General features: G+C 41.1%; 1 protein-coding gene across 1 annotated transcript in view; it reads right to left on the reverse strand.

The window, feature by feature from the left end:
• Window positions 1-268: 268 nt before the first annotated feature.
• Window positions 269-27,579, reverse strand: part of REL (REL proto-oncogene, NF-kB subunit) — a 51,446-nt gene continuing 24,135 nt past the window's right edge. The window contains exons 3-9 of the mRNA XM_089528285.1: window positions 25,851-25,942; window positions 11,120-11,260; window positions 8,455-8,559; window positions 7,773-7,985; window positions 5,101-5,169; window positions 1,550-1,621; window positions 269-1,382 (exon numbers count right to left, since the gene is read on the reverse strand). Of these exons, the coding sequence (XP_089384411.1) occupies window positions 568-1,382; window positions 1,550-1,621; window positions 5,101-5,169; window positions 7,773-7,985; window positions 8,455-8,559; window positions 11,120-11,260; window positions 25,851-25,942 (1,507 nt within the window). The 3' untranslated portion in view covers window positions 269-567. The remainder of the gene's footprint in view (window positions 1,383-1,549; window positions 1,622-5,100; window positions 5,170-7,772; window positions 7,986-8,454; window positions 8,560-11,119; window positions 11,261-25,850; window positions 25,943-27,579) is intronic.

The following is a 27,579-nucleotide window of genomic DNA, read 5'->3' on the forward strand; positions in this document are numbered from 1 at the left end:
CTGGTCTATCCATCCTACTACCATACTGAACATTTGAAACAAAAATAACAGAAAGAGTAGAACTTCACTTACAAGCTAGCAACCCCAACCTGCATAGTCAATGTTGCCAAAATGTTCACCGTTGAACAAGAACGGATACCAAGGAATTCTCTGACTGTTGATTCCTATTTGTTCTAACTGGCTCTCAGCATATTCCTGGAAGGGATTCAAAACAAGCTGATGAATATACTGGTTTAGATTAATATGGTTTCAGTCTAGAGGTAACTGGACAATTTAAAAAATGTTATTAAAAAAAATAAATAAATGTTCTCCACCAACTTTTCCCAGCAGCACAAAATATGGGAATGCTTTTTACAAAGCAAGATACAAAATCTATCTGATCACCCTGCAATCAGTAAGCCTAAAATAGCTACATTACCATTTAAAACATGTCATACAAGATAGCCCGAGATGAAATTTGACTTATCCTACTGCAGCCATGTAAAAACTAGTTCTCCTAGTGAAAGAAACCATGATAGAACCCTACCAAGCATCTTTGTCTAGTTGAACCTGAAAGTTTTAAACTTTTTAAAGCATGGCATCAAAACTGCCCTTCAAGGCGTTAAGGTACTCTTCATCTTGGGTGCCATATGTACTGAAGAACTGGTTACTGGACATACTGACTGAGTTCTGTAGACCAGGGTTGCTTGGTGGTCTCATTTCAGTGAGACTATCCAGATAAGAGAAAGACAACGACTCATATGCATTGGACATGGAATTCAAAGCGGAGCTGCAAACTGCTTCTGCCAATGGACTAGGATGCGGCATGGGTTGTACTTGCTGCCTGTGATCATTTGCATTTAAAACTTGGGCAAAAGAGGCCTTTCCCAAGGTTACGCTCGAACATTGGGCATCATCCATCTCCATGCTGAGGCCATTGGCCATTGTGACGTTGATGGAATTACCGGGCTGGCTGGCAACAGTGCTGGAGACACTCAGTAGGTCTGGTTGAGATACTGATGTTGATAAGGATGATAATGATGACTCCTGGCTGTTTCTTGTGCCTATGAACTCGCTGTATATGTTCTTATCTTTCTGATTTGCCCAGTTCAGGCTCTGTTCCAGTTGTAGCGATGGAGAGCCACCATTCGGAAAGGCATGAATCAACATATCCCCTGAGAAGCTGCCTTCATGCAGGGAACCATTAAAGGAGGGAGTAGAGGAACGCCAGCATGATGGTAGATATCCGCTCTGCTTGATGGGACATGCTGGGACAGGGCGCCCATTGGGACAGTGGTTGTTTGTTGTTGGAGGATAATATGGTTGTGCTGGAAGGGTGTTTATGGATGTTCTCTCCATTGGAATGGTAACTGCTCCGTTTTGGGGATGATACATATTCCTTTCTGTGAAAGAAAGTTAACAATACTTAGAAAAAAGCAAAGGAACATTTAGCCCTATTACAGGGATTCTCACACACTGTGGCAAGGTGTCCGCAAGAGAAGCAGAGATGGGAAGTTGATAGGAAAGAGAGGGAATTTTAAAAGAAGAAAATTGGGCAAGACGTATCTACCTTTCTTAATCATCTTTCCTTCGTTGGCAGCAGTCTGGAACATGGAACCAGCTTTAGGCCTCTCATGTGAACCTACCAGAAAAAGAAAAAGCTGTTAGCCTAGGCATACTTCACTAAAAACAAGTTAATCATAGATAACTTCCTCTCATAGCAACTTCTGTTCTGAAGAAACACAAAAGGAATATCAGTGTTTTCGGTGGATCCCCAACTTTTGCCAAAATACAAAAATAATCCTCATGAGATAACTCTGCATTCAAAAAAAACCCAAACAGTCAATTGTACGGTCAGTACGTTCTGGATACAAGTCCAAATCCAACTGCCTATTACATTTACTGTCTAAACCTCACTGATTCAATGGCTTTAGAATCATAGAATAATAGAATCATAGAGTTGGAAGAGACTGCAAGTACCAGTCCAACCCCCTGCCATGCAGGAAATCTCAATCAAAGCATCCCCGACAGATGGCCATCCAGCCCCTGCTTAAAGACCTCCAGAGAAGGAGACTCCACTAGACTCCGAGGGAGTGTGTTCCACTGTCCAGCAGCCCTTACTGTCAGGAAGTTCCCCCTAATGTTGAGATGGAATCTCTTTTCCTGCAGCTTGCATCTATTGCTCCAAGTCCTAGTCTCTGGAGCAGCAGAAAACAAGCTTGCTCCCTCCTCAATATGACATCCCTTCAAGTATTTAAACAGGGCTATCATATCACCTCTTAACCTTCTCTTCTCCAGGCTAAACATCCCCAGTTCCCTAAGTCGTTCCTCATAGGGCATAGTTTCCAGACCCTTCACCATTTTAGTTGCCCTCCTTTGGACACGCTCCAGTTTCTCAATGTCCTTTTTGAATTGTGGTGCCCAGAACTGGACACAATATTCCAGGTGGGGCCTGACCAGAGCAGAATAGAGTGGAACTGTTACTTCTCTTGATCTAGACACTATATTTTTATTGATGCAGCCTAAAATTGCATTGGCCTTTTTAGCTGCTGCATCACACTGTTGACTCATGTTCAACTTGTGGTCTACTTGGACTCCCAGATCCCTTTCACATGTAGTTTCATTCAGCCAGGTGTCCCCCATTCTATATCTGTGCATTTCATTTTCCCACCCTAAGTGCAGTACCTTACATTTTTCCATGTTGAATTTCATTTTGTTAGCTGTGGCCCAGCTTTCTAGTCTATTCAGGTCATTTTGAATTTTGATCCTGTCCTCTGGAGTATTAGCTATTCCTCCTAATTTGGTGTCATCTGCAAATTTGGTAAGTATACCCCCAATTCTGTCATCCAAGTCACTGATAAAGATGTTGAATAGCATTGGCCCCAGTTTGGACTAGCAATTGGGTTTAGGCTATAGAGGTTTGGCTAGATGACGAAAATGGGGAAACAGGAGAGTAGAGTAGAATGGCAATAGTTGACTGGAATTGAATCTGAATCATTGCTTGGGGAGCTCTGAATCAGAGCTTTAAAATAATTTAAAATGAATAATTTAAAATTATTCATTTCCATTACTCATGGTGCTAGGAAAGTAACCTGTCACCTTCATTCATTACAACACATGTTCATGTTGCTTCTTGTGCTGCTCATTGTTTTTATACACACACACACACACACACTTTCTGTCAGTTTTAAATAAAAAAAGATTCTTAGGATTGATAAGAAAGACGTGATTAATTCCCTCTCAAAAATACCTCTGGAAATGCCTTAAAATGCCCTAAAAAGGTGATTTTTGAAAGTATGGACAATGCCACTCACTGTGCCAATAAAGCCCCTTTATCCCACTCGCTGCATTAGTTTTGGAGGTGATATATTGCAAATGCCACTTGGGCATGTAAAAGCCAGCTTCTAGAATTCAATCCCACCTCCACAACATCCTATCATGCTCTATTTTTAACAAAAGTATTTATTTATTTCATATCCTCTTTTATGCTAATGTAGGACCCAAGGCAGCTCACAACAAAGTAAATGCAAAGGTTTTTTTTTAATGAAATGAACTGTTCTATTAAAAACACTTAGAGCTGGCATCCTGCATTGTAGTTGTGGACTAATCTGCTACAGACCCTTAACTGCTCTGTATTTAGCTATGCTATGTATTCACGATTGTGGCACTCTGAATACATAGCATAGCTGAATACAGAGCAGTTAAAGATCTGTAATGTTAAGTTATGAGTCCATTACTGCCACAATCACGAATGTCCCCTACTAGGTGTCACTATGGGGGTGCAGGACACACCAGATGACAATCTATGTGGGATGCCTCCCAAACATTTGCCTTTTGGCAGAAACAGGCTGTTGCATTCACCTGCATCCCTTTAAAACACAGGAGCTCAGTGTAAGAAAGAGATGGGGTGATGCACAGAGGGAGGAGAAAGAAGAGGCCTCAGGCTTTAAGCGTTTTTAAAATTTAAAATAAAATAAAAATATTCTTTAAATTTTTTCTTTAAAAATGTCACATCTTCCCAAATTTTCACTTTAACCACATGAAACTATGCATATGTAAATACATTTGGGCTGTGCATACAACATTGTAATTTAAAGATATAATTTCAATTTTGCTAGTTGTTTATGTCACCTCATAGCCATGTACGGGAATTACATTTTATGAGTAATGTTAGTACAAGAACATCACTGAGGATTTGAGCCAGTGTAATGTAGTTGTTTGAGCACTGGGCTGACACTCTGGAAACCAGGGTTCAATTCCCAGCTCAGCCATAAAACCGACTGGGTGACCTTGGGCTAGTCATATGCTCTCAGCCTCAGGGGAAGGCAATGACAAACCTCCTTGGAACAAATCTTGCCAAGAAAGCCCCATGAGAGGGTCACCACCTGAAGGCACACAGCAATACCATGTTGTGGTATGGGAAGAGGTCAATGGAGGGGTGACACCATGAGTCAATGCACTGGGTGACGCCAATCCTAATGGTCCCCTGAAACCCATACTAAACGCCAACAATGCGTTCTAAGCAATGGCAGTCTGTGGCATAGTTAAGTGTGGTGCTTCAGGATGACACCACAAGTCCTCTCTCACCCTTGAGCTGTGGTGTGATGAGGAGAAGCAAGTCTCCTTGGAATTTAAGATGTATTTCGAGAATTGATTCCTTTAGTAATTCATAGCTATGTTTACCCAGCTAAGAATGTAATGCAGGAACTCAGTCAAACTTTTGTGCATTTGTGCATTTTCATAGCGTGCAAATGGCAATAGTAGCACTAATTGGATAACATTAACTCATTGAAGGAAACTGATTCACAGACGTTAAAATGTTGAGCAAAATGTTCCAAGATTTTGTTAGTTACTTCACTGAACTGTTTAAATTTAAAAACTTCATTTCAACTAACCAAAAACGATCAAATGAAAAGTACTAAAAACTATTTGTTGTTGCCTTCCAAAAATGACGTTGGCATTTAACAATCAAAATATCGCATGTGAAACTGACTTGTGAAAAACGTGAACAATTAAGGGTGGCCTTGGGCAAGTCACACTCTCTCAGCCTCAGAGGATGGCAATGGCAAAATCCCTCTGAAGAAACCTGCCAAGAAAACCCCATGATGGGTGCATCCTTACCACAGTCTTGGATGAGCTTTTGTAAACCCACTGGCATTCTCTGTTTTTTTGTCTTATGGCCGTAAGGATCTTTAAAAGAAGAAGAAAAAAAATAGCATCAGTTAGCAAGGAAAGCATAAAAACACATGGACACATGAAGTTCCGGGGGAAAAAAACATGTTGAATTTTGTTTAACTATACATTTGGATATACAGCAAAGTATCTCATGTAGCAGGAGAAGGTGACATATGGTCCAGAGGACATGGACACTTCTCCCTCATGCCACAAGCCCATCTTCAAGGCTTTATGTAGGGGCTATGCTTTCTGGTGGATTCTGGGAGTTTGTAGCCCCCAAAATGTAACTTTTCTAAACTTTGAAGCACAAACCAGGCTACTATTATGGCAAGGTGTGGCAACCACTCCTTTGAGGCAGCAGACAGTTGATTATTTTATTTGTTCTTAATTTGATGTTGCTATGAGTGACAAAGAGAAATGCTCATGGCACTTCTTTTTTTGGCTTCATATGGCAAAATAACTTGGCAGGCTTTGGGTGGCGCCATTTTCCGCTTCACCTCAGGCAGCAAAGTCCTGGCTGGCGCTGGGCATAATAACCGGGGATTTCCCAAATTAAAAGAAGTTTGCACATCTGATTCCAGAATGCATCTTTTCCTTCAGTAGAGAGTAAATGTTTATAGCAATGGAAGAGGAAGTTGTCTAGCAAAAACCAACAAGACTAAAGCAAAGGTTAAAGAAATGTCCCTGGCTAGAATAACTTTGTAGGCATGAATGAGGAAGTGGTTCCAAGAACAGCTTCTTGTAAACCAAGTGACCTCTTTAGTTCCTATGTAAATCAGCCTGAGATTTGATTGAACAGTGCTAGCTAATCCCAAGATACCAAATGTGCCTGAACCAGAACTTGGGAATGTTACCCTTTTTGACTACAGCTCCCAGAATCCCCTAAGCAAGCACAGGGAGGTATATACTGATCGACAGGAGATTCCGGGGGGGGGGGGGGGAGGGAAATCCAAAGCTTGGGAAAGTTGCTTTTTATTGGAACACAGCTCCTCCAGTTTGCCAGCCAATATGGGTAGTGAAATACTGTCAGAGTTCACAAATGTACGGTAATCACTGAGACCCTACATCATGCATGCATAGAGTAAATCCACACTGACAGAGTTACATGGTAGTTACACTACACCCTCCTTCTGCTATCCAACCGTGTACTGCCAATGCACTTCTTTATTATTCAGTTGTGCAATGGGGAATGCACATTGGCTGTTGTTGCAATTTCTATTAATCAAGCGGTACACTGAATACACCGCTCAAAAATGTACACCTTTATGGCTGGAATCCTAGTGGTTATTCTCAACTAGAATAGCACTAACTGGATGAGGAATCAACACAGAGGCAAATCTGACTGATTCAATGGCTCTATTCCTTGATTATGATTGTTATGCTGCTATGATCCATATGTAATTTTATTATTTTATTGATGGTATTTTGTATTTTTATTGTATTCATTTTATTGGGTGTAATCTTGCCTTGACTGCAGGGAGAGGGGGGAAATATAAATAAACTATTTATTATTATTATTATTATTATTATTATTATTATTATTATTTATTCTAGTTGGAACTAACAACAGGATTTAGGGCCATGTGAAATGGTTACATTTGTGGAATTCCACTTATGTAACCATGAACTGAATACATTCATCATTTGTTGCCGTGGTTGTTTGCTGTCAAGTCAGCTTTCTTTTAAGGAAACCTGAGGAAGCATGAGAGATCTTCAAGAGCCCTGGTCATCAAATGCCCTGCTGAGGTCTTGCAAACTCAGATGTGTGATTTCCTCGATCGAATCAATTCATCTTTAGTGTGGGCTTCCTCTTTTCCTACTGCCTTACACGTTACCAAACATTATCATCTTTTCCAGTGGGTCATGTCAATATGCCCAAAGTATGACAGCCATTATGGCCAAAAAAGTACAAACACACGTGCAAGGAAACTAACAATCTAAAGCAGGATTCTAGCCAGCATTTTCATTTTCTAGTGGGAACACATATTCCTGTAGGGTGGGCGGGCACCTTTTGTCCCTCCAGATGTTGTTGGATTTTAAAGCTCTTCATAGGCTGACCCCTCCTTATTTATTGGAGCTTCTTTCCCCTAACCTTCCCATTCGCTTTCCCGGTTCTGGAAATCAAGGTCTGTTGTCCCAGCCAAGGATTTTCTCTTTTCCAGCCCAAATCTTCCCCTTTCACTGGCTGCTCTTCACTCCTGGAACCTCCCTCCCTCCTGAGCTTAGTTCATCATCTCTTTACCCAGCTTTAAGCTGAGTTAAAGACAATACTGTTTAGGGAAGTGTTCCCAGACACCACTGGATTGTTATCATAGGTTTATTTTTATTTGCTTGATATATTTTATTATTTAATGTTAATATGTATTAATATATATTTTGCTAAATTATTTTAGTAGAATGTATGCCTTAGGCAGGTTTATTCTATTCTATTTTAACTGATTGTATGTACAGCACTGTGTAAATTTACAGCGCTCTAGAAATAAAGCTTAATAATAATAATATTAATATTTGGATCACAACTCCCATCAACACTAGCTAGCTTAGTTGTGGGCTAATGAGAGGTGCGGCCTAGTAATTTCTCTTAGGTCATGGGTGTCCATCTTTGACAGCTGTTGTACCTTTTTCCTCTGGCAGATATCTGAAGTCCATAGGGTGACTGACTTCTTGATCTGAAGGTCTCCGCAACTGCATCTTCACTGTGATAGGTTCGGAGATGTCTTTGTAAAAAGGAGGAGTCCTGAAGACAATAGCAACTTGGCGATGCACATCAGCTTGTGAGAAAATCCCCTTGGCTTCCCAGTCATCCATGACAAATCTCACTTCTATATCATCTGGCCACCAAAAAGACAAAGAGTAGGTGTTAACAAATATAAAAGCAAAGAAACCACCATTGTTAGCTTGAAATCCAAAAACCAAGGATCAGTTCTGCTTTCTATTATTTGCCTGCAGTTGATGACTATTTGCACTGGTCTTAGCAATCTGAGGAGGAACCGGGGCAGATATGAAGCCGCCCAGAAGATCAGATGATTCTTGTGAGTTTCATCTTCTGCATAAAACTCTCCATGTAAGCCCTCAATAGGGAGATCTTGCTGATATCATTAGGTCAGATGATAACCAAGTTCACCTTATCATAGTTCATCCACTGGCTTGTGCCTTAGCTGGATCCCAGCTTGCTTTGTTCTGGTGTTGGTGTGGCCATTATTGGGCTTTCATACATTCTTGCATGGGTAAGTGATAACAGATGTGGTCTTCCACCCCCTCCCCAACCATGCATGAGAAAATCTGGAGGGAGCCATCTACCTTTTTGAACTTTGTCACATAGGAGGAAAATTTCATCTCCGCCTTTCACACTTCCGCAATTCTTGTTCACCCGGCAGATTCTCAGTTCTGCTGAATTGGGAGAACCTAGATGGAAAAAGGAAACAGCAATTGGTGGAGGGAAGAGGAGTGGCAGGCTGTTACTGTAACTTTTCTCAAAAATAGAGCAGAGAGGCAGAGGGAGAGGAAGTTCTACAAGGCTCTTCTTCAGAGGACAGGTGTCTCCTCTGCACTAAATGTGCTGAAATATAGTTTGCAAAACTAGACAGAATGCTTTACATTTTTGTTGTTGTTGTGTGCCTTCGAGTTGTTTCTGACTCATGGTGACCCTGAGGCAAACCTATCACACACTTTTCCTGGCAAGATATGTTAAGAAGGAGTTTTGCTTTTCCCTGATGATGACAGAGTGTGACTTGCCTAAGATCATTGAATGGATTTCCATGGCAAAGCAGGGATTGAAACCCTGGTCTCCAGAGTCAAATGCTCAAACCTCTACACAACACTAGCTCTCATTTCTACAGAGCATAATTATTCATACGGTTTGCAAACCCAAATATTCCCTATTAAGTCATAGTCTGGATTTTGGGGAGCAGCAAGAGATGACATCAGTTCACTGCATGCATCTGAGGAAGTAGATCAAGTCTACGTAAGCTTATGCAACAATGTCTTTCATTCAGTTAGTCTCAAAGGAGCTACAAGATCATTTGTATAGAGGTTAGGAAAATTAGGGTCAGAGATAGAGGACAGTTAGATTCAGGGTTAGAGTGAGTTAGGATATGAGTGAGACAGAGAGAGAGAGAGAGAAGTGAGAAGTGAGCATCAGTCAGGTTTTTATGCATTGAATAAGTAGTCTATGATGTTATGTTCATTGATGCTGTGTTCAACCTCTGCTTAACAAATTGTAATTTTTGTATTAGATACTTGAACCTCTGGGAACACTACATATTAAAAAGACTGAGTTTAAAACCAGTGTCTATAGCAGCAGCAGCAGTTAATACAGGATGGTGGTGTCCAGTGGAGAGATTTGATGAATCACAGAATCATAGAATTGGAAGGGGCTTCGTGGGCAACTGAGCACAAATCCCTATTCAGTGCAGGATCTCCAGCCAAAGCATCCCCAGCAAGGTGAATATAATCTTGTACAGGAACCATACGGCATTTAGGAATTACCCACAATTAGTGGCCACAGTGGTGGAACAGGAGAAGATCCACACACTGACGGCAGTGGAGGGTTAGCGGAGAACCTCACATCACTTCCCTTCCCAATGGATAAAATGAATTAGGTAAAGGGAAATCCCCTTCCCAACGGGGAATATGTAGGACTTAGAAGAGAGGGCTCCTTTGTGTCAGGGTGGAAACTCCCTTGCCCTGGTTGAAGCTATAGCTTGTTAACAAGCTACAGTCATAAACTATAGCTTAGTACTAGTTTGTATGAACTCTGTAACACTCCAAACAAGGCTCTACATATGAGGCTCTTTTTGTTTTCACTGCCCACTGGGGCTGTGCCAGGTAGTCATAAAATTGTGCTAACTGGACATTTGAAGTGGTGTGTGAAAGGGGGAGGGCAAGAAAATGGCTGAATGTGAACCCATGGACAAGCTATTGATGAAAGAGGGAGACCAGGCCAGAGCATGGAAAAGTTACTATTTTCCAAGGCATTGCTTCTAGAATCCCTCACTGGTAGTATTGCCCGGTTTTTCAAATAGTGACAGTGACAGTGACAGCAAGGCTCCGTGAAATTTCATGACATGTAGGGTTAACAACCATAAACTAGCTCTTAACAACACACATGTGTTCTAACTACATACCAAACAAAAGTAAAGTGGTCCCTCCACATTTGCTGGGGTTAGAGGCACAGGACCCCGTGAATGTCAGAAAACAACAAATAAAAAACACTATTCTTTTTATCAGTGAGAACACCACAAATAATCAAATCTGCAAAAGTCAAAGCCGCAAATATGGAGCACCAACTGTATTGACCTCAGTTCACTTAGCCATATGTGTCTGTGTAAGATTAACATATTGTCCACATGCATAAATTACACGATGCACACATTTGTCTTTATGGAGGATCCACACCCCAAATTACAAGATTTTTTTTGCATCCTTTTCAGTGTCTGTAAAAATAAAAACTTTCCAACCTTCAAACAGGGGATAACCCTTATAATAAGGGACATTTGCCAGTTCAATAGGAGAAAAGCTTTCTGATCCTCAAATAAAGGATATCAATTATAATTGATGACAATCTAGTAAGGGACAAGCTTTCCTGACCTCAAATAAGGAACTTTAGGTTTGACAGCTGGCAACCTTACCCAGTTCCCATGGTGGTGAGGGATTTTGGAAATTGTAATATCCAAAAGTATTTTTCTCAGGTTCTGGTCTGAATGTTCTCTTCCAGTCTCTCACCTGTCCCCTGTTGCTTCAACCACCTTTTTCTTTTTTTAATATTCTCTCTCTCTCTCTTACACACACACACACACACACACACACACACACACACACACACACCTGTTGAGGAAGAATGGAATGAATTTGCTTCATGGTTTCTTTTGACTTGAAGTGCATGGAACGCTCTATCTGGAAACAACCCAAGGCATCAGTAGAAATGCTGACATCACTCTCCACAACCTGACTCACAAATACTTACGGTTGTCATAAATAGGGTTGGAGATGACCGGAGGAAGAGCGAGCGTGCAGTTGCCATGTTCATCACAGAGGAAAGCTTCGAAGCAAAGCCGGACCACATTGAGTTCATACTCATCAACAGCCAGTATCTGCTCTTCGGATACTGTGGAATTAAAAAGAGGCTTGTAAAGAAAGTATGGGTTAGACTGGAAGGCAGGAACAGAACTCAAATGGACCTTGATTAACTAGAAAACTGGGCTGAAATTAATAAAATGTAAATCAAGAGAGACAAATGTAAAAGTCTTCATGTAGGCCACAAAAGCCAAATACATACTGTAGGTATAAAACGGCAGATACTTGGCTCAGCAGTACTACATATAAAAAAAAGACTGTAGGATTATTGTTGATCATAAGCTGAACATGAGCCAGGAGTAATGTGCTGCAGCAAAGAAGGTAAATGCTGTCTTAGGGGCTGAACAGACCACCCCTTTCAGTGCCAGATTGGGGCTGCAGCAACTACATGCTGCAGCCCTGATCTGGCCTTTCTGCGGCACAAAAAGGAGTTGCAAAAAGCATGAAATATTGAGCTAAAGTGAAATGGAAATTTTCAAAAAATCTGGCCTTCAAATTTCTTCTGTTATGTGCATTTTGTGGGCTAAAATCTGGCCTTCAGATTTCTTCTTTTGTGTGCATTTTGTGGGCTGATTTCTTCTTTGCTCAGGGCAGGCCAGAGTGAATACTCAAATGCAACAGCTACCCACGTTATGTTGATAAGACGTAAATAATACCAGCAAAGAGAACATTGCTTCCGTTACAACTGTGAACCTATTTACTTAGTGTGTGGGATGTAACACTTCTTCCACTATGGTTTGCAAAATTGCTGAATTTGTGTGTGTGTTTATGTGCATGCATGAAAGTGTGTGTGTGTGTATATATGTTTATAATATCTGTACACTGCTCTGACATAACAAGAACAGAAGCTTGTCTACAGATCTCAGCCCTAAGAAGTTTGTATGTCAAGGTAATCTTTTTTCATATTGGCTTTGGAGTCCTGTAGGCAAAGCTACCATTCATATCGATCTATCTATATGTATCTTCAAAGAGAGAAAGAAAATTTGTCAGGCCCATCTCAGAAATAAAAAGTGTGCACAGTTAACGTATATTAGGAGGATAGATAGGCAGCCCCTACCATTACCAATTAGTGTTGTCAGATTTTTGAAACAGCAACAAGGGAGAGCCAAAATTCATAGCATGCAGTGTTGACAACCAGGAAGCAGCTATTAACCAATTTGTGTTCTAGCTAAATACTAAACTGAAAGTACTGAAACTGAATTGAAAGCACAGATTCATTTCTTTCTCTGAAAAATTAACACATTATCCATATGTGTAGATTGCATGATGCACACATTTCTGCCTTTATGAAATGTTTCCAAACCAAAATACAGGATTTGGGGCCATCTTGTTCGGTCTATATAAAAGGGAAAGCTTTCTGACCCTCAAATCAAAGACAGGTCTTATAATAAGTGACACCTGGCGACCTTACTCTAAACATGAAGACACTTGGTTAAATCCAGTTCTTGGCCTCAAGTAGTGTAGACCTCCTGTTCAACAGTGGAAGACGCTCCTTGAGAGGGTGATGGAGTCTCCTTCCTTGAAGGTCTTTAAACAGAGGCTGGATGCCCATCTGTCAGGGATGCTTTGATTGTGAGTACCTGCATGACAGGGGTTGGACTGGATGGCTTTTGTGGTGTCTTCCAACTCTAGGATTCTATGATTCCTAGGGTTGCCAACTTGAATATAGGACAAGGCCCCTGTTGCGTTTAGCTAATCCTTGGTAAGGAAGTCTCATTATAAAATACTGTCACAGTGGCATACCTGGACTATTTGACACCTGGGGTGGCTCATTTTTAATACTCCCTTTCCTCTCTTCAACAGCCTTTTTTTTGATCTGGCTGGGTGAGAAAGGGAGGTGACTTGCTTTCCCACCTGGCCAGCAAACTGGCCAGACTGGGAAGGCAGCCCTTTCACACCAGTGCCCTGGGTAACACACTCCTCTGAGGAGTCATCCAGTGTGGTTTTCACCTGTCACACCCCTAGTGATGCCCCCTGTATTGTCAAAAAAAATCCTCTGGTACCTTTCTTACCCCACTCTTCCACCTTTTAGCTGAGGCAGCCATCCCCTGGATGGAAACTGAGAGTGGGGTGGGTGAGTGGGAGCAGAAAAGAATCCCACTCTTTTCTTGTAGCTGGGCACACAGCAACAGACAATGTCTGTGAGCCCCTGGGGTCCCCTGATAGTCCTGGAGGAAGATGAGATTGCTCTGCATTCAGCTTCAGCAAGGGTAGGCAACGGTGGAAGGCAAAGATGCCTTCTCCTTCTCCCTTGACCACTGGTAAGCAAAGGGCACCAAAGTCCACCTACTAACCACCCAAAATTGGCATTAAGGCAGAACTGATCGCACTACAAATGGTAGCAGAACAGTAGCATGAAAGGAGGTCATTCACAGAGGGTTCATGAAAAGAAACACTTTTCAAATGATCTCTCACTAAGAGAACAACAGAAGAAGGTTGGCATCTTGTGATAAGCCCTGGCCAAAGATGCAATTACAGTTGGCTTTCTACATTGGAGGGCTAACCATTTAAGGATTTGAGCATCCATGGATGGCCCAGTCCCATTATTAAAAATGGTGGGCTGTGCATGCAGCCATGCTGATGCGGGCACAAACACTTTGGCATCCATTGATGCTAATTGAGGTCCTGCACTTTTATTTTTTTATTTTTTTGGTATCTGTTGGGGGGGAGTGTCTGGAATTGAACCCCTGTCAATATGGAGGGCTGACTGTATCCTGCTCCAATTGTGATTTACTGTCTTGTGTGATAAAGTCCTAAGAAAGATATCCATTCATTTTGATGCTCAGGTGAACTTCCCAAAGAGATCGTGCTCCAGCTAAATATTAGACCCCTGAGCCAGATATAAAAGCTTTTTATTTTTTTTATTTTTTTTATATATGCTATGCTTTTGATATGCTTTTGCAGTTGTAGTGATTTGATAGGCAAGCAGATTTCTCTGACTCATGCCACCATCACCTTTTCACTTTAATGAAGGGAGAGAGACAACATTCCACACATAGAAGGAAATGTGTCTGTACAACTCTCCTCTTCCATTGGAACGAATGAGGAATGCGTTCACAAGCAGGAGCTGCAGGTGCAATATTGCAATACATCACAGCAATGTGTGGAAGGCTGGATTCTTAAAATAGTTACGGTAATCACTAAAAAAATTCACAGCGCAAAAAGAGGAAGTCCATGTCTCTGAGGCTATTCTTAAATTCTACTTCCTATTACATGAACAAATCAGAGCATGGCAAATACTAATCTTTTCCTTTGGCACCCCTGTAACATTTAAGCTGAGTGCTTTGCATGGACAGTCTCCATAATCCACAGAACCACCTTGTAAGGTAGGCTACTGTTATATCCCTATATTACCAACAGGGATATATACAATATGTGTGGCCAAGACATGGTGGTTTTTCTAACGCTGCCCAATGAATTTAAAAAGGAACAGAAGGCGGCTCCACACCACATCATCTCATTTTAACATTTAACATTTCAACACATCATCTTCCCGAAGAGTGAATCACACATTTCCTGCCTGAAAAAGGTACTTCCTCATCAAGGGTTGAGTTCACAGGATGTGTCTCCAAAGGGCAGACTTGAAACAGGTGTTTCCGGAGTTTGATCTCACACCTCTCCGCCACTGTATCATCAGCACTATTAACACCATTACTGCTGTTGTATGATCATGACAAATGTCTATCCTGCTGCATGAGGAGCCAATTCAACCTCTGAGCAAATTAGGGGGGAAACAGATGGGCAAAATCAAGTGGTTTTCATCCGCTTTGAAGGTGGGCTGTTTAGATGATGCACGTCTTGAAAGGGGCTGGACATGGAAATGAAGCTGCACTACCGGGCTTAAAATTGGAGCAAAAAGAAGCCGGGATAGTTTGACTTAGCACAGAAAATGTGCATCTTTGTAGTTAACTGCCCTTGAGTCAATCTCAACTCATGGCGACCCTATGGATGAGACATCTCAAAGACCCTCTGTCCTCCACTGCTCTGCTTAATTCCTGCAACCCAATAAAACCTTAATAGAGTCCATCCATTTAGCAAGTGGCCATCCTCTCTTCCTACTTCCCTCCACCTTTCCCAGCATTATTGTCTTTTCCAATGGGTCCTTCCTTCTCATGATGTGCCCAAAGTACCACAGCCTCAGTTTGCTCATCTTGGCTTCTGGGGAGATTTCTGGCTTGATCTGCTCTAGGACACATTTGTTTGTCCTTTTGGCTGTCCATGGGATCCTCAGCACTCTTCCCCAGCCCCACATCTCAAATGAATGGATTTTCTTCCTATCTCCTTTCTTAACGGTCCAGTTCTCACATCCATACATAGTAATAGGGAATGCAATGGCTTGTATGATTCTAACTTTTGTGCTCAGTTGTATTTTAGAATCTTTTTCAGTTCTTTCATAGCCACCCACCCCATTCTTAATCTTCTGATTTCCTGACTGCAGTCCCCATTTCTATCAATGTTTGACCCTAGGTATGGACACTCTTTTATTATTTCTATTTCTTTATTGTCTAGGTTGAATTTGTGAAGGTCTTTGGTGGTCATAATGTCATGTTCAACATTAAGCCTGCCTTTACATTTTCTTCTTTGATCTTCCTTAGTAGGTGTTCCAGGTCTGTGAGGTTTTCTGATAGCATTATGGTGTCATCTGCATATCTTAAATTGTTGATATTCTCTTCTCCTATTTTCACCCCTCCTTCTTCTGTGTCCAAGCCTGCTTTTTTTTATAGTATGTTCTGCATACAAGTTGAACAGATAGGGTGAAAGGATACAGCCTTGTCTAACCTCTTTGCCAATTGGGAACCATTCTGTTTCTCCGTTTTCTGACCTGACAGTAGCCTCTTGTCCCGAGTAGAGATTCCTCATCAGGACTATCAGATGTGTGGACACTCCCATGTCTTTAAGGGATCCCATAGCCTTGTGCCTACACATAAATGCCCTGATGTGAGCACAGGGCTGCGGCAAAGCAAAGAAATGAAAGCGCGACAATTTCAATGGATGCCAGTACAATATACAAAACTGGACAGTCCAACCGGGGGGGGGGGGGGGCTATATGCCCCCTTCACGCTTACTGTTATGATTGTATTTAATGAGACTTGATCATTCTTGGATTTTGGTATCCATGGGGGTCCTGGAACCAAACGCCAGCGGATACCAAGGACCTACTGTACATCTAAAAGCCTGATGATACATAATGTATCTATCATGGAACCATTATGTAAGAATTATGTAACCCATAATTTAAAGCACTATAAAAACACTGAAATGACGTAACACCAAAAATAACAATGGAGCAGCTCCTCCCATATCCTTTTAAAGCCATTCAAGTTGGCACTCATCACAGCATCGTGTGGCAATGCATTTCAAAGTCTTAACAGTGTACTATGAATTTTGCACCATCCATCTTCAGAGGATGTTCACTGAATAGTCTTCTCATCCATCAAGATACTCAGAAGAAAACATGTACAAACAAGCCGCACAAAAGAGTTCTCTGATTAACTTCTTACTCTACGTTTGTAAATGGCTTCACCCACTTCGGCAGTAAAACGAAAAAAGTCAAAAGCAAGGGTGCCATAAGAGAAGGCCACAGATTTCCTGTCACTCTAACTACTCTTGACTAAGTTTTTCTGCAAACATCCTGGTAAGCTTCTCAAATAATTAAAAATAAAACCTTCTTATTGTTATTGTTGTCAAATTTTATACAGTCGGCCCTTGGTATCCCACTGGGGCTTGGTTCCAGGATACCAAAATCTGTGGATGCTCAAGTCCCATTAAATACAATGGCATAATAAAATGGTGTCCTTTATATCAAATGGCAAAAATCAAAGTTTGATTTTTGGAATTTATATATTTTTGAATATTTTCTAGCTGTGGATGCTTGAATCTATGGATGAAGAATCCTTGAGTATGGAGGGTCAACTGTATTTTTGTGGTCTGTGTGGTTCCTGGAGGGTCCTAGGGACCAATCACAGTTGCTTGCTTTTTTGTGTGTTAATGGTTCAAGTGGCAAGACGTAACTTACATCAAACAATTTTTATAATTTTAAACATGGTCTTATACTAGCTGTTAGTTAGGCTGATGCCACATTGCAGAATTACTGCAGTTTGACACCACTTTAACTGCTCCATCAAATGAAATCCTGGGATTTGTAGTTTTTTGCAGCACCAGAACACTCTGACAGAGAAGGATAAATATCTCATAAAACTATAAATCCCAGAATTCTATAACATTGCCCCATGTCAGTTAAAGCACTGCAAAACTATGTTAATTCTGCAGTGTAGATGCAGTCTCAGTGTGATATGCAGAAATAGAAATAAGTACTTGAAAGTACTTGATTTTGATAGATTGAGAAGGAGTGCTTTCTCTATGGAATGATGAGGACCTGTATGGGTAATAATAGTAATAGGAGGGGACCTGGCTTCCTTGAGCACATATATATCTTGCTTACTGCAATCCCATTTGAAAATGAATGAGAAATAAGATTTAACAGGTTGAGTCTCCCTTATCCGAAATGGTTGGGACCTGAAGTGTTTTGGATTTCAGAGTTTTCAGATTTTGGAATATATGCATATTAGTTGTTGTTGTTGTATATCAAGTCATTCTTGACTTAGGACAATCCTAAGGCGAACCGATCATAGGTTTTTTTGGGGGGGACAGGTTTCTTCAGAGGGGGATTGCCACTGCCATCCTCTAAGGCTGAGAGTGTGTGAATTGCCTAAGGTCATCCAATGGGGTCTTATACTCAAGTGGGGAATCAAACCTTGATCTCCAGAAATTTAGCTGTGTTAATCTGTAGAATCAGTACGTAGAGAGATCTTGAAGCACTTTTTGAGACTAACTGAAAGAAAGAAATTGGCAGCATGAGCTTTCATAGACTTCAGTGCATCTGAGGAATGCATCTGAAGAAGTAGACTGAAGCCTATGAAAGCTTATGCTGCCAATTTCTTTCTTTTAGTTAGTCTCAAAGGTGCTACAAGACCTCTCTAGGAATCTCCAGAGTTACAGTCCAACACTTAAAACCACTACACAATGTTGGCATAATGAGATATCCTGGAGATGGAACCCAGGTCTTAACATAAAATTCATTTATGTTTCATATACATCTTATACACACAGTCCAAAGGATTTGCTAAGAAAACCCCATGGCAGGGTCACCTTAGGGTCACCATAAGTTGGAAATAGCTTGAAGGGCACAGTACAACAACAAAATTTTGTAATCGGTATTTTAAATAATTTTGTGCATGAAACAAAATCTGTGTACCATCAGGAAACAAAGGGGTTACCATCTCAGTTAGCCCTGGGGACAATTTTGGATTTCAAGACTTAATCTGTAACTTTCTTCATCATCACTACAGAGAGATGTACAAGAAATAAAGGGATGAATAACAAAATGTGAAAGATGTGGCACAATGGATTTTTTTAAAAAGCCAAGAACCCTAGTTATTAGTAAGAAAACTGTAACCAAAACCATTGGAATCTAGCCTGAGGGACTAGTCCTGACTTCGAAAGTGACTAAGCACTGAGCCCCATGACAGGTGGCAAAATTAGGAGCCACCTTTTATTTCAGTGGGAAGGAATACCTTTGTTGCCCGCTTTGGTCCATCTTGTACTTACGCATAGTCATAGGTGCCAACACCAAACAATCCATTTAACCCTTTTCAACACTACCTACATCGACTCAACACCTCCCCCAAGCACATCACCCACTACAACCACATGCTCACAGCATCCCACATCTCACCCACTCACTCTGCCATGACTCACAAATTTGAAGCTATCCACACCCTAACTCCCACTTGCTGGTTTGATCCTGCGGTACCACATTTCCCCCTTCTTTCTCACCTCCCCCACTACTCCACACGTATTTATATATGTTACAATTGCCAGCTTACAGCCAACCCAGTGTGGGTTCTCCTCAGCCCCTTTGCTTTCAATCTCAACCTCAGCTTTACAAGTAGAATTCAAAGATATAGCCAGGTTAGACTGTAAAATCAGTATCTAGAAAGATTTTGTATCACCTTTGAGACTACCTGAAAGAAAGATGTTGGCAGCATAAGCTTTCGTAGACAAGTCTACTTGCATCCATTTGGTCCAAATGCATCTGAGGAACATTTGGAGGACCAAAGTTTGGAAACCACTGATTTAGCATCACTAGATGCTAAATGTATCAGCCAGCTTACGAGAACTGTGTTTTGGAACCACTTCCCCTTCTGTTTCATCTGTGCATCAGTGCTATTCTAGACAGTAGGGTCCCTTTAGGGTTAACTTTGATATTCCTTAAATTTCCTTTATGTGACAACTTCCTCTTCTGGTACGATAACCATTTTCTCTCTCTTAAAGCAGAAGTTGCATTCAGAATAGAGCTTTTATATTCATACCCTCCAAGATGTCATAAACCAAGATGTGTGGCCAAGTAGCATTAGAATATGGTCAAGACAGCAAAAGCTATTTGTTAGGAATACACACAAGGAGATTCTGTATGGATCGGCTTTACTGAAGAGACTTGCTATATCAAAGCCAAGCATTTCAACAGGCTTGCTCACTGAATTTCATTTAATTCATCTGGAATTACTCCCAAGTATGCAGAACATATCGTACGAAGCACAGGTCTAGACTCAGAAAAAGGACACACAAGCAAAGAGAAGCTGCAGCAGTTTGTTTTTGCCTGAGCCTAAAGGGAAGGGCAAGATTCCATCCATTCCTCTTCTTTCTCCTGCTAAAGTTAATTCAGTGCAAGCTACTTTTGTCATTTGAACTCAACTTGCATCAACTAGAGTAAGCTGAGCAAAAAAGCAGAAAGTGGGAGGAGGAGAGAGAAACAGGGACATTTTAAAAGCAGTTTGAAAAGTGACACGACAGAGGGTTAATTAGGACTATGCCTTCTAAATCTGGACTGTTGGAGGGAATGGTAACTTAGACCTGCAGGTTCATTTCATTTTGGGAAACTCCAGCTGCTGTAAATGATAAGTTATAGACAAGAAATATGTATACTAAGAGTACTGGGTGTTGTTGTTTTCTTGTTTGTTTGCTTTGAGGAACAAGAGTTAACACGTTCTTTGAAGTTGATATAATTGGGTTATGTATTCACTGAACTGAGAGCCAGTGTAGTGTAATGGTTTGATTGTTGGATCATGACTCTTGAGTCTAGGGTTTGATTCCTGCTCAGCTATGGAACCTGTTAGGTGACCCTGGGCAAATCACACTTTCTCAGCCTCAGGAAAAGGCAATGACAAATCTCCTCTGAACAAATCTTGGTAAACCATGGTATACAAGGGGGGGGGGGGGGAATATACAGAGGCTCCATCTACACTGCAGAACTAATGCAGTTTGACTTGGCTTCAACTGTCATGGCTTCATCCAATGGATCGTGGGATTTGTAGTTTGTTGTGGCACCAGAACTCTCTGAGAGAGAAGGCTAAATATCTCACAAACGTACAAATCCCAGAATTCCATAGTATTGATCCATGTCATTTAAAGCAGTGTCAAAGTGCATTAATTCTGTAGTGCAGATGCAGCCTCTGTATATCTCCCCCTGTAAACCATGGTATACCAGGTGCCACTATCTGGCCCCAAAGATCACTGTGCTCACCACATTTTCTTCCTGTATCACGTAACATTTTTATAGCATTATGAATGTAAGTTGCTTACATCAGGAGACTTTAAAGAGATGTACAACAATTTTTTAAAAAGCAGTACAAAACACAAAATGTATGCTGTTTGTGAAAAAAAAGTGATAGGCTGGACTATATCAGGAAGGCTTCCAAAACAGGTATGTTTTCAAAATGCATCTAAACTACAAATGGTTGGATCATGTCAAATTTCTGAGGGTGGGGTATTCTACATAATTAAATGCCACATTAAACAGCACATTTGGCCACCCCTGTTGCAAACAGAAACTGCATCAACATATTAGATTTGTTATTATTATTATTATTATTATTATTATTATTATTATTATTATTATCATCAGATTACTGCTAGCATGGCTGTTGCTGTCTAAGCACATTTGAACAGCCAAAGGTTCTCAATCTTTGATGGAAATAATAACATTTGATTTGTGTGAAGAGCTCACAGTCCTGTGGTGATATAAAATATCTTGTCCCTCTTAGAAATAACAAAACAAACTGACCCCCTCCCATTATATATATATATATATATATATATATATAGAGAGAGAGAGAGAGAGAGAGAGAGAGAGAGATGCTAACGTCCAAGACGATATTGGACACACATTCACCCACTACACTTCTATTTCTAAATTTATATTTTCTGTTATGTGTCTGCCTAGGTATCTCTGCCTTTAAAAGCTATATTATATCCTGTTGCCTGTAAGCTTGTGTTTCTCCAGTGATGTCACAAACCACAGCTGAGCCGACAGAGAAAAGAGTTTCCTTCTCGTGACCACAGCCTCCCCGTGACGTGTTGGTTTCAGTGGAATGATCACACTGTATGCGAGGATTACAGAGGTACCACTTTCACAGGGAGACGAGGCTGGTTTATGGCATCTCGGTGTGGTCACAACTGTAACATTTAGCATTTAACCTTTAAAACACACACAAACACCCTCCCTTTTCTTTTGGCCCACTAGGTTTTAAAGACATGTTGTAAAGGCTTGAAAATCAGACTAGGATTTTGGGAGAACATAGTTGGAATCCCCATTCAGCCATGGGAACCCCCTGGATGTCCTTAGCCACAGTCCTGGAGGAAGGCAACCTCCTCTGAATAAGTTTTGCCATATGCTCAAACCACTACACCGCACAGGCATAGAAGAACACAATTTCCCTCTTCCCCCAACAGCTCCCCCATACCATCAAAATAATTAATAATAATAATAATTTGTTTTATTTATATACCGCTATTCCAAAGATCATAGCGGTGAACAGCAAGTAAGCTAATTAGCAAGTAAGCTAATTAAAATTAAGTAAAATCCACACCAGATGACTGGGAATCTCAGATATTCAACTGGTACAGAAAGCTGCATAATTAGAAGAAAACCTTAGTGTTCTTCTTTCTTCCCTAGGACTTCCCTAGCAGACAACACAAACACACTAACCAACATTTTAGGCATGAAAATGGCTAATCACAGTGGTGTCAACTGGAGTTGTTGTCACCCAGTATGTCACTCCTATGGACCTTCTGGGATGGAGGTGTGGATGGGGAGAAGGATCTCACCCAGCATCCTGATGCTGCCACCATTCCACCCCAGAGGAGACAGTGAAGATGGGATGGTCCTCTGAGTGGGAACAATTTTTTTAATTACAAAAGGTCTCCACCCTCAAGAAAAGAGGAAGTCACAGCAAGCAGCTCCCCAGAGAACAATGATGGAAAGGAGCCAAACATATTGGGAGGAGGAGGTTGCAGGAGTGGGGAACAGAGAGGTATGGTTGTGACTTCACCCCATCTTCATCGTCGCAAAGGAGAGTGACACACCAAGATGACTCTCCTCCTTGTGATGCTTTGCTGCTGCCCAGTTTCACCCACTCTGATGGTGTCACATGTGAAAGGGATCTAGGAGTCCTAGTAGACCACAAGTTGAACATGAGTCAACAGTTTGACGAGGTGGCTTAAAAAGCCAATGTGATTCTAGGCTGCATCAACAGAAGTACAGTCCTCCCTCCATTCTTGCAGTCTTCAGACTTGCACCCCTTGCTTATGTGCGAGGGACGAATGGAGGGGGGATGAATGGGCTTGAATATAAGTGAAACTCCTTTTTTGCAAGGGGGTCACAAATGGATCCCCCACGAAAAAGGAGGAGTGACTGTATAGCGTCCAGATCAAAGGAAGTAATAATACCACTCTATTCTACTTTGGTCAGGCCTCACCTAGAATACTATGTCCAGTTTGGGGCACCACAATTCAAAAAAGGATGTTGACAAACTGGAGCCTGTCTGGAGCACAACCAAAATGGTGAAGGGTTGGGAAACCATGCCCTATGAGGAGAGGGAGCTGGGTATGTTTAGCCTGGGGAAGAGAAGGTTAAGAGGTGACATGATGGCCCTGTTTAAATATTTGAAGGGGTGTCACAATGAGGATGCAGCAACCTTCTTTTCTGCTGCTCCATGTCCAGCCTAGGACATGGAACAGTGGATTCAAATTACAGGAAAAGAGATTCCACCTCAACATTAGGAAGAACTTCCTGACAGTAAGGGCTGTTTGACAGTGGAACACACTCCCTCAGAGTGTAATGGAGTCTCCTTCCTTGGAGGTTTTTAAACAAAGGATGGATAACCATCTGTCAGGGGTGTTTTGGTTGTGTATTCCTGCATGGCAGGGGGTTGGACTGCACGGTCCTTGGGGTCTCTTTTAGCTCTATGATTCTATGGTGTGGTCTGCACGCCCAGCACCTCCCCAGTGACACCATTGGGTGATCATGAGCCTCAGAATGGCCATTTTCTCACCAAAACCGCAGAGGACATAGAACAGCATAGGACTAGGTACTGGTTAATATAGGTAAAACACTTAAGAACACTCAAAAATACTACACAAATGCTAAGAATTATGGTTATTACTTCTTAGGAATAAACCTAAGACTTTTTGCCTTGAAAAATATGATATATTGAACACAAACACGGAATCTGTGCAGCTTTTTTGTCTTCTTCATTCTGCATTTTTATAGCTGCTTTTGACCATCTGTGGCTCACTTGAGATTTTCTAATACACATGCCACTACCCATTATCCATAAAGATTAGAAATGTGCTAATCTTTCAAAAAATGAAAAACGTTTCTTAAGAAGCTGAATTCCACATCCAATGCCACATGCTCAGTGCTTCCATTGATTAGTCGCCTATACAGAGATAGTAAAGCTGCAAAATTTAACATCACCACTTGGAAACCTTTTAGAACTACAACTCCCAGAATCCCTTGTCCTGACCAGCCAATGGCTTAGTAAACATTCTGGCTGAGATTTCTGGGAACTGTGTCTTAAAGAATAACTTTTACACAGTCTGCCCCCAGCCACAATAGCCACATCTAAACAATGATCTACCTCCTTTTCTAACTCTTATTTTGTTCCTTCTTTTCCACACCAGAATAGTTAACATGTCCAGATGCCTGGACATAGCAACAAGAAAATGTGTCACTGTACCTGTGAGTCAACAGCAGAGGACTAGTGGCATGACCCAAACTACTGCGCACTCAATACACTGCAAGGGGATGGCATGTTGTCTTAGCAGCATTGATGCTATGTGGGTGAATAAAGTACCCATCATATGAGCAGCTCATATTCTTTTGACACAACCATCAGACAAAGCACAGGAAGCCGCCTTATACTGAGTCAGACCAAAGTTCCACCAAGATCAATATGATCAACTAGCAGCAGTTCTCTAGGGCTGCATCTGCATTGCAGAAATGATGCAGTTTGACATTACTTTAACTGCCATGGCTCAATGCTATGGAATCCTGAGATTTGTAGTTTGTTGGGGGCATCAGAGCTCTCTGATAGAGAAGGCTAAGTATCTCACAAAACTACAAATACCAGGATTCCACAGCACTGGGGTCATGGCAGAAAAAGTGGTGTCAAACTGCATTGTTTCTGCAATGCAGGTGCAACCTAGGACTTTCTCCCTAGCTTTACCTCTTGCAAAGCTGCCTTTGAGCTCTAATGTCCCCAGGCTTTAAAGAGGCACTGTCATTGGTAGTAGGGACCCCAAATATCCCCCACCTTTTAGGGTAACAACTCCCAGTGTCAATGCTGCTAAAACATTTTCAGCTAGACACAGAATGGGAGGAAAAGAGTGTCTGGGCAGGCATGAAAAGACTTTGTATAAAAGAACTTCTTTGTCAGAGGCTTTAACAGAGGTATGCCTGTACCTTACAACATGTCTGACTTCTGTCACATTAGGTTCAGCAGCTCTGTGAAACAAGGCCAAAGTTTTAACTTGCCTGCTTGGTATGCTTTCTCCCCACAACTCCCCTATGACTGTGTACATTTTATTATGTGCAGTATTGAAGTATCTTAGCAGTGTTTTTTTTTAAATTTTCTTATAAATAAAAACAACACCAACAAATGTTCAAACTAGACAAGCAATAAGCAACAATAAATTATAATACTTTTAACACTGGCACTATCTCTACCCTACCATAAACTACAAAACCAAAGTATGGCACATCTAATACAGTACAAAACATTTACACATACTGTAATTTCCTTCCTTTAAGAGTCTGTTACTTTGTCTGTTTTAAATAACTTCAAGTTTCTTCCTTTTTTATTTTACTCTATATTTATAAATCTCCTTTTAATTTCTTTATTTCAAATAAGTTTCATATTTTACTAACTCATCTAAATAAATATGTGTGTGTGTGTGTGTGTGTGTGTGTATTCCATCTCATCCCATGCCAATAATTACATTTGAACTGCATTCTTTTTTCCAATAACTAAACAATGGTTCCCAATCTTTCTTGAAGCTGTCAAGTGATTTATTTTTAAACAAATGTGTTGATTTGTCTATCTTCACGTAATCATATAACTTCTGAATCCAGCCTTTTACAGTCGGACATTCCTTCTCTTTCCATTTTGGTGCATAACGTATTCTAGCAGCTGTCATCATATAAAATAAAGATTCCCTATATTTTTGTTCTAGGTTTTCATCCATATCTTTGAAGCAGCCAATTGACAGTGATTACTTACCACTGAAAGGGTTGATTTTCTTTGTAATTCGTGTGATGATGGATTCCTTGACCTTTCTCTTTGTCACACACTGAATGCCTAGGTTCTGAAAACTAGAGCATATACAGTTAACAGTTAGCAGCATAACAAACAAAACTTTAACTGCAGCAACAATTGATATTGTGTGTAATCTATAGCAAAAGCCAACGTGGTGTAGTGGTTTGAGTATTAGCCTATGACTCTGGTGGCCAGGGTTTGAATCCCAACTTGGTTATGTAAACCCACTGGGTGACTTTGGGCAAGTCACACTCTCTCTGCCTCAGAGGATGGTGATGGTTCTGTGATGGTCATTGACCGTAATAAATCTCTTTTTATTTCAGCATGGTGATAGCAAACTCCCTCTGAAGAAACTTGCGAAGAAAACCCCATGATAGGTTTGCCTATCTTGAAGGCACTTCAACAATAACTTGAAGGCACACAACAACAACTCACATATTTTCTCCCCTCAAGCTTCAAGCCCAACCTGATCCAGCTGAAGAATGGTTGCTATAGATTACTCATCATACTAAATTAAATCCTTGTGGAAATGTTTAAATTCTGATTAATTCAAAGCATTCATAACAGGAAAATTTGACTGCTAAGTCACATAACATTTAGAAAGTCCATCACAGGACCACAAGGGTGATCTAGTCCAACCCCTGCCATGCAGGAATACACACCTAAAGCACTCCTAAATATACCATTCAACCTCTGGAGCTAACATGGTGTGATTTGAGCATTTGTCTATGACTCTGGAGTCCAGGGTTCAAAGCCCCACTCAGCCATGGAAATCCACAGGGTGACCTTGGGCAAGTCACAATCTCTTGGCCTTAGAAGAAATCAAAGGCAAACCTCCTCTGAGCAAATCTTGTCAAGAATATGTTTGCCTTAGGGTCAACCATAAGTTGGAAATGACTTGAAGGAACACAACAGCACCAACGATGGAGCATCCATCATCCTCAAAGGCAGTGTATTCTACTGTTAAAGAGCTCCTACAGTCAAGGTAGAATCTCTTTTCTTGTAATTCATATCCATTGGTTTGTGTTCTGTCCTCTGGAGCAGCAGAAAACAAGCCTGCTCCATCTAATCCATGACATCCCTTTACTTATAACTACCATGTCACCTCCTAGTCTTCCCTTCTTCAAGCTAAACATATCCAGCTCTCTATGTCATTCCTCCTAAGGCTTAGTTTCCAGACATTTCACCTTTTTGGTCACCCTCCTCTGGACACACTTCAGTTTGTCAAGATCCTTCTTGAACTGTGGTGCCCAGAAAGGGACACAGCATTCCAGTTGAGAACTGACCAAAGCAGTATAAAGTGGCACTATGATTTCCCTCAATCTAGATACTACATTCCAGTCCTGGGAAAAGAGCGGGATATAAATAAATAAATAAATAAATAAAGTCCCCAGATCTCAACAAAATCATTAAGCCCCCTTAAGACTTCAACAGAAACCCAAGGTTTAAAAAATATGATTTTAATAAAAAGCTAGGTCTGTGGTGCAGACTGATACTCTTAAAAGCAGTGGTTCTCAATACTGGTGTCCCAGACATTTTGTACTGGATCTCTCAGAAGTCCTATCCATCCAGGCCAATAGTCACCAATTCTAGGAGCTGAAGTCTGAAATATGTGGAGGCCCAAAGATTGAAAACCACTGCTCTAAGGGGTGGAGATATCCTTCCGAGTGAAGTTGAAGGCTTTCATGGCCAG

Source organism: Sceloporus occidentalis, unplaced genomic scaffold (genome assembly GCF_023333645.1).
Source record: "Sceloporus occidentalis isolate IW3139 unplaced genomic scaffold, rSceOcc1.0.p SCAF_6, whole genome shotgun sequence".
NCBI classification, from domain to species: Eukaryota; Metazoa; Chordata; class Lepidosauria; order Squamata; family Phrynosomatidae; genus Sceloporus; species Sceloporus occidentalis.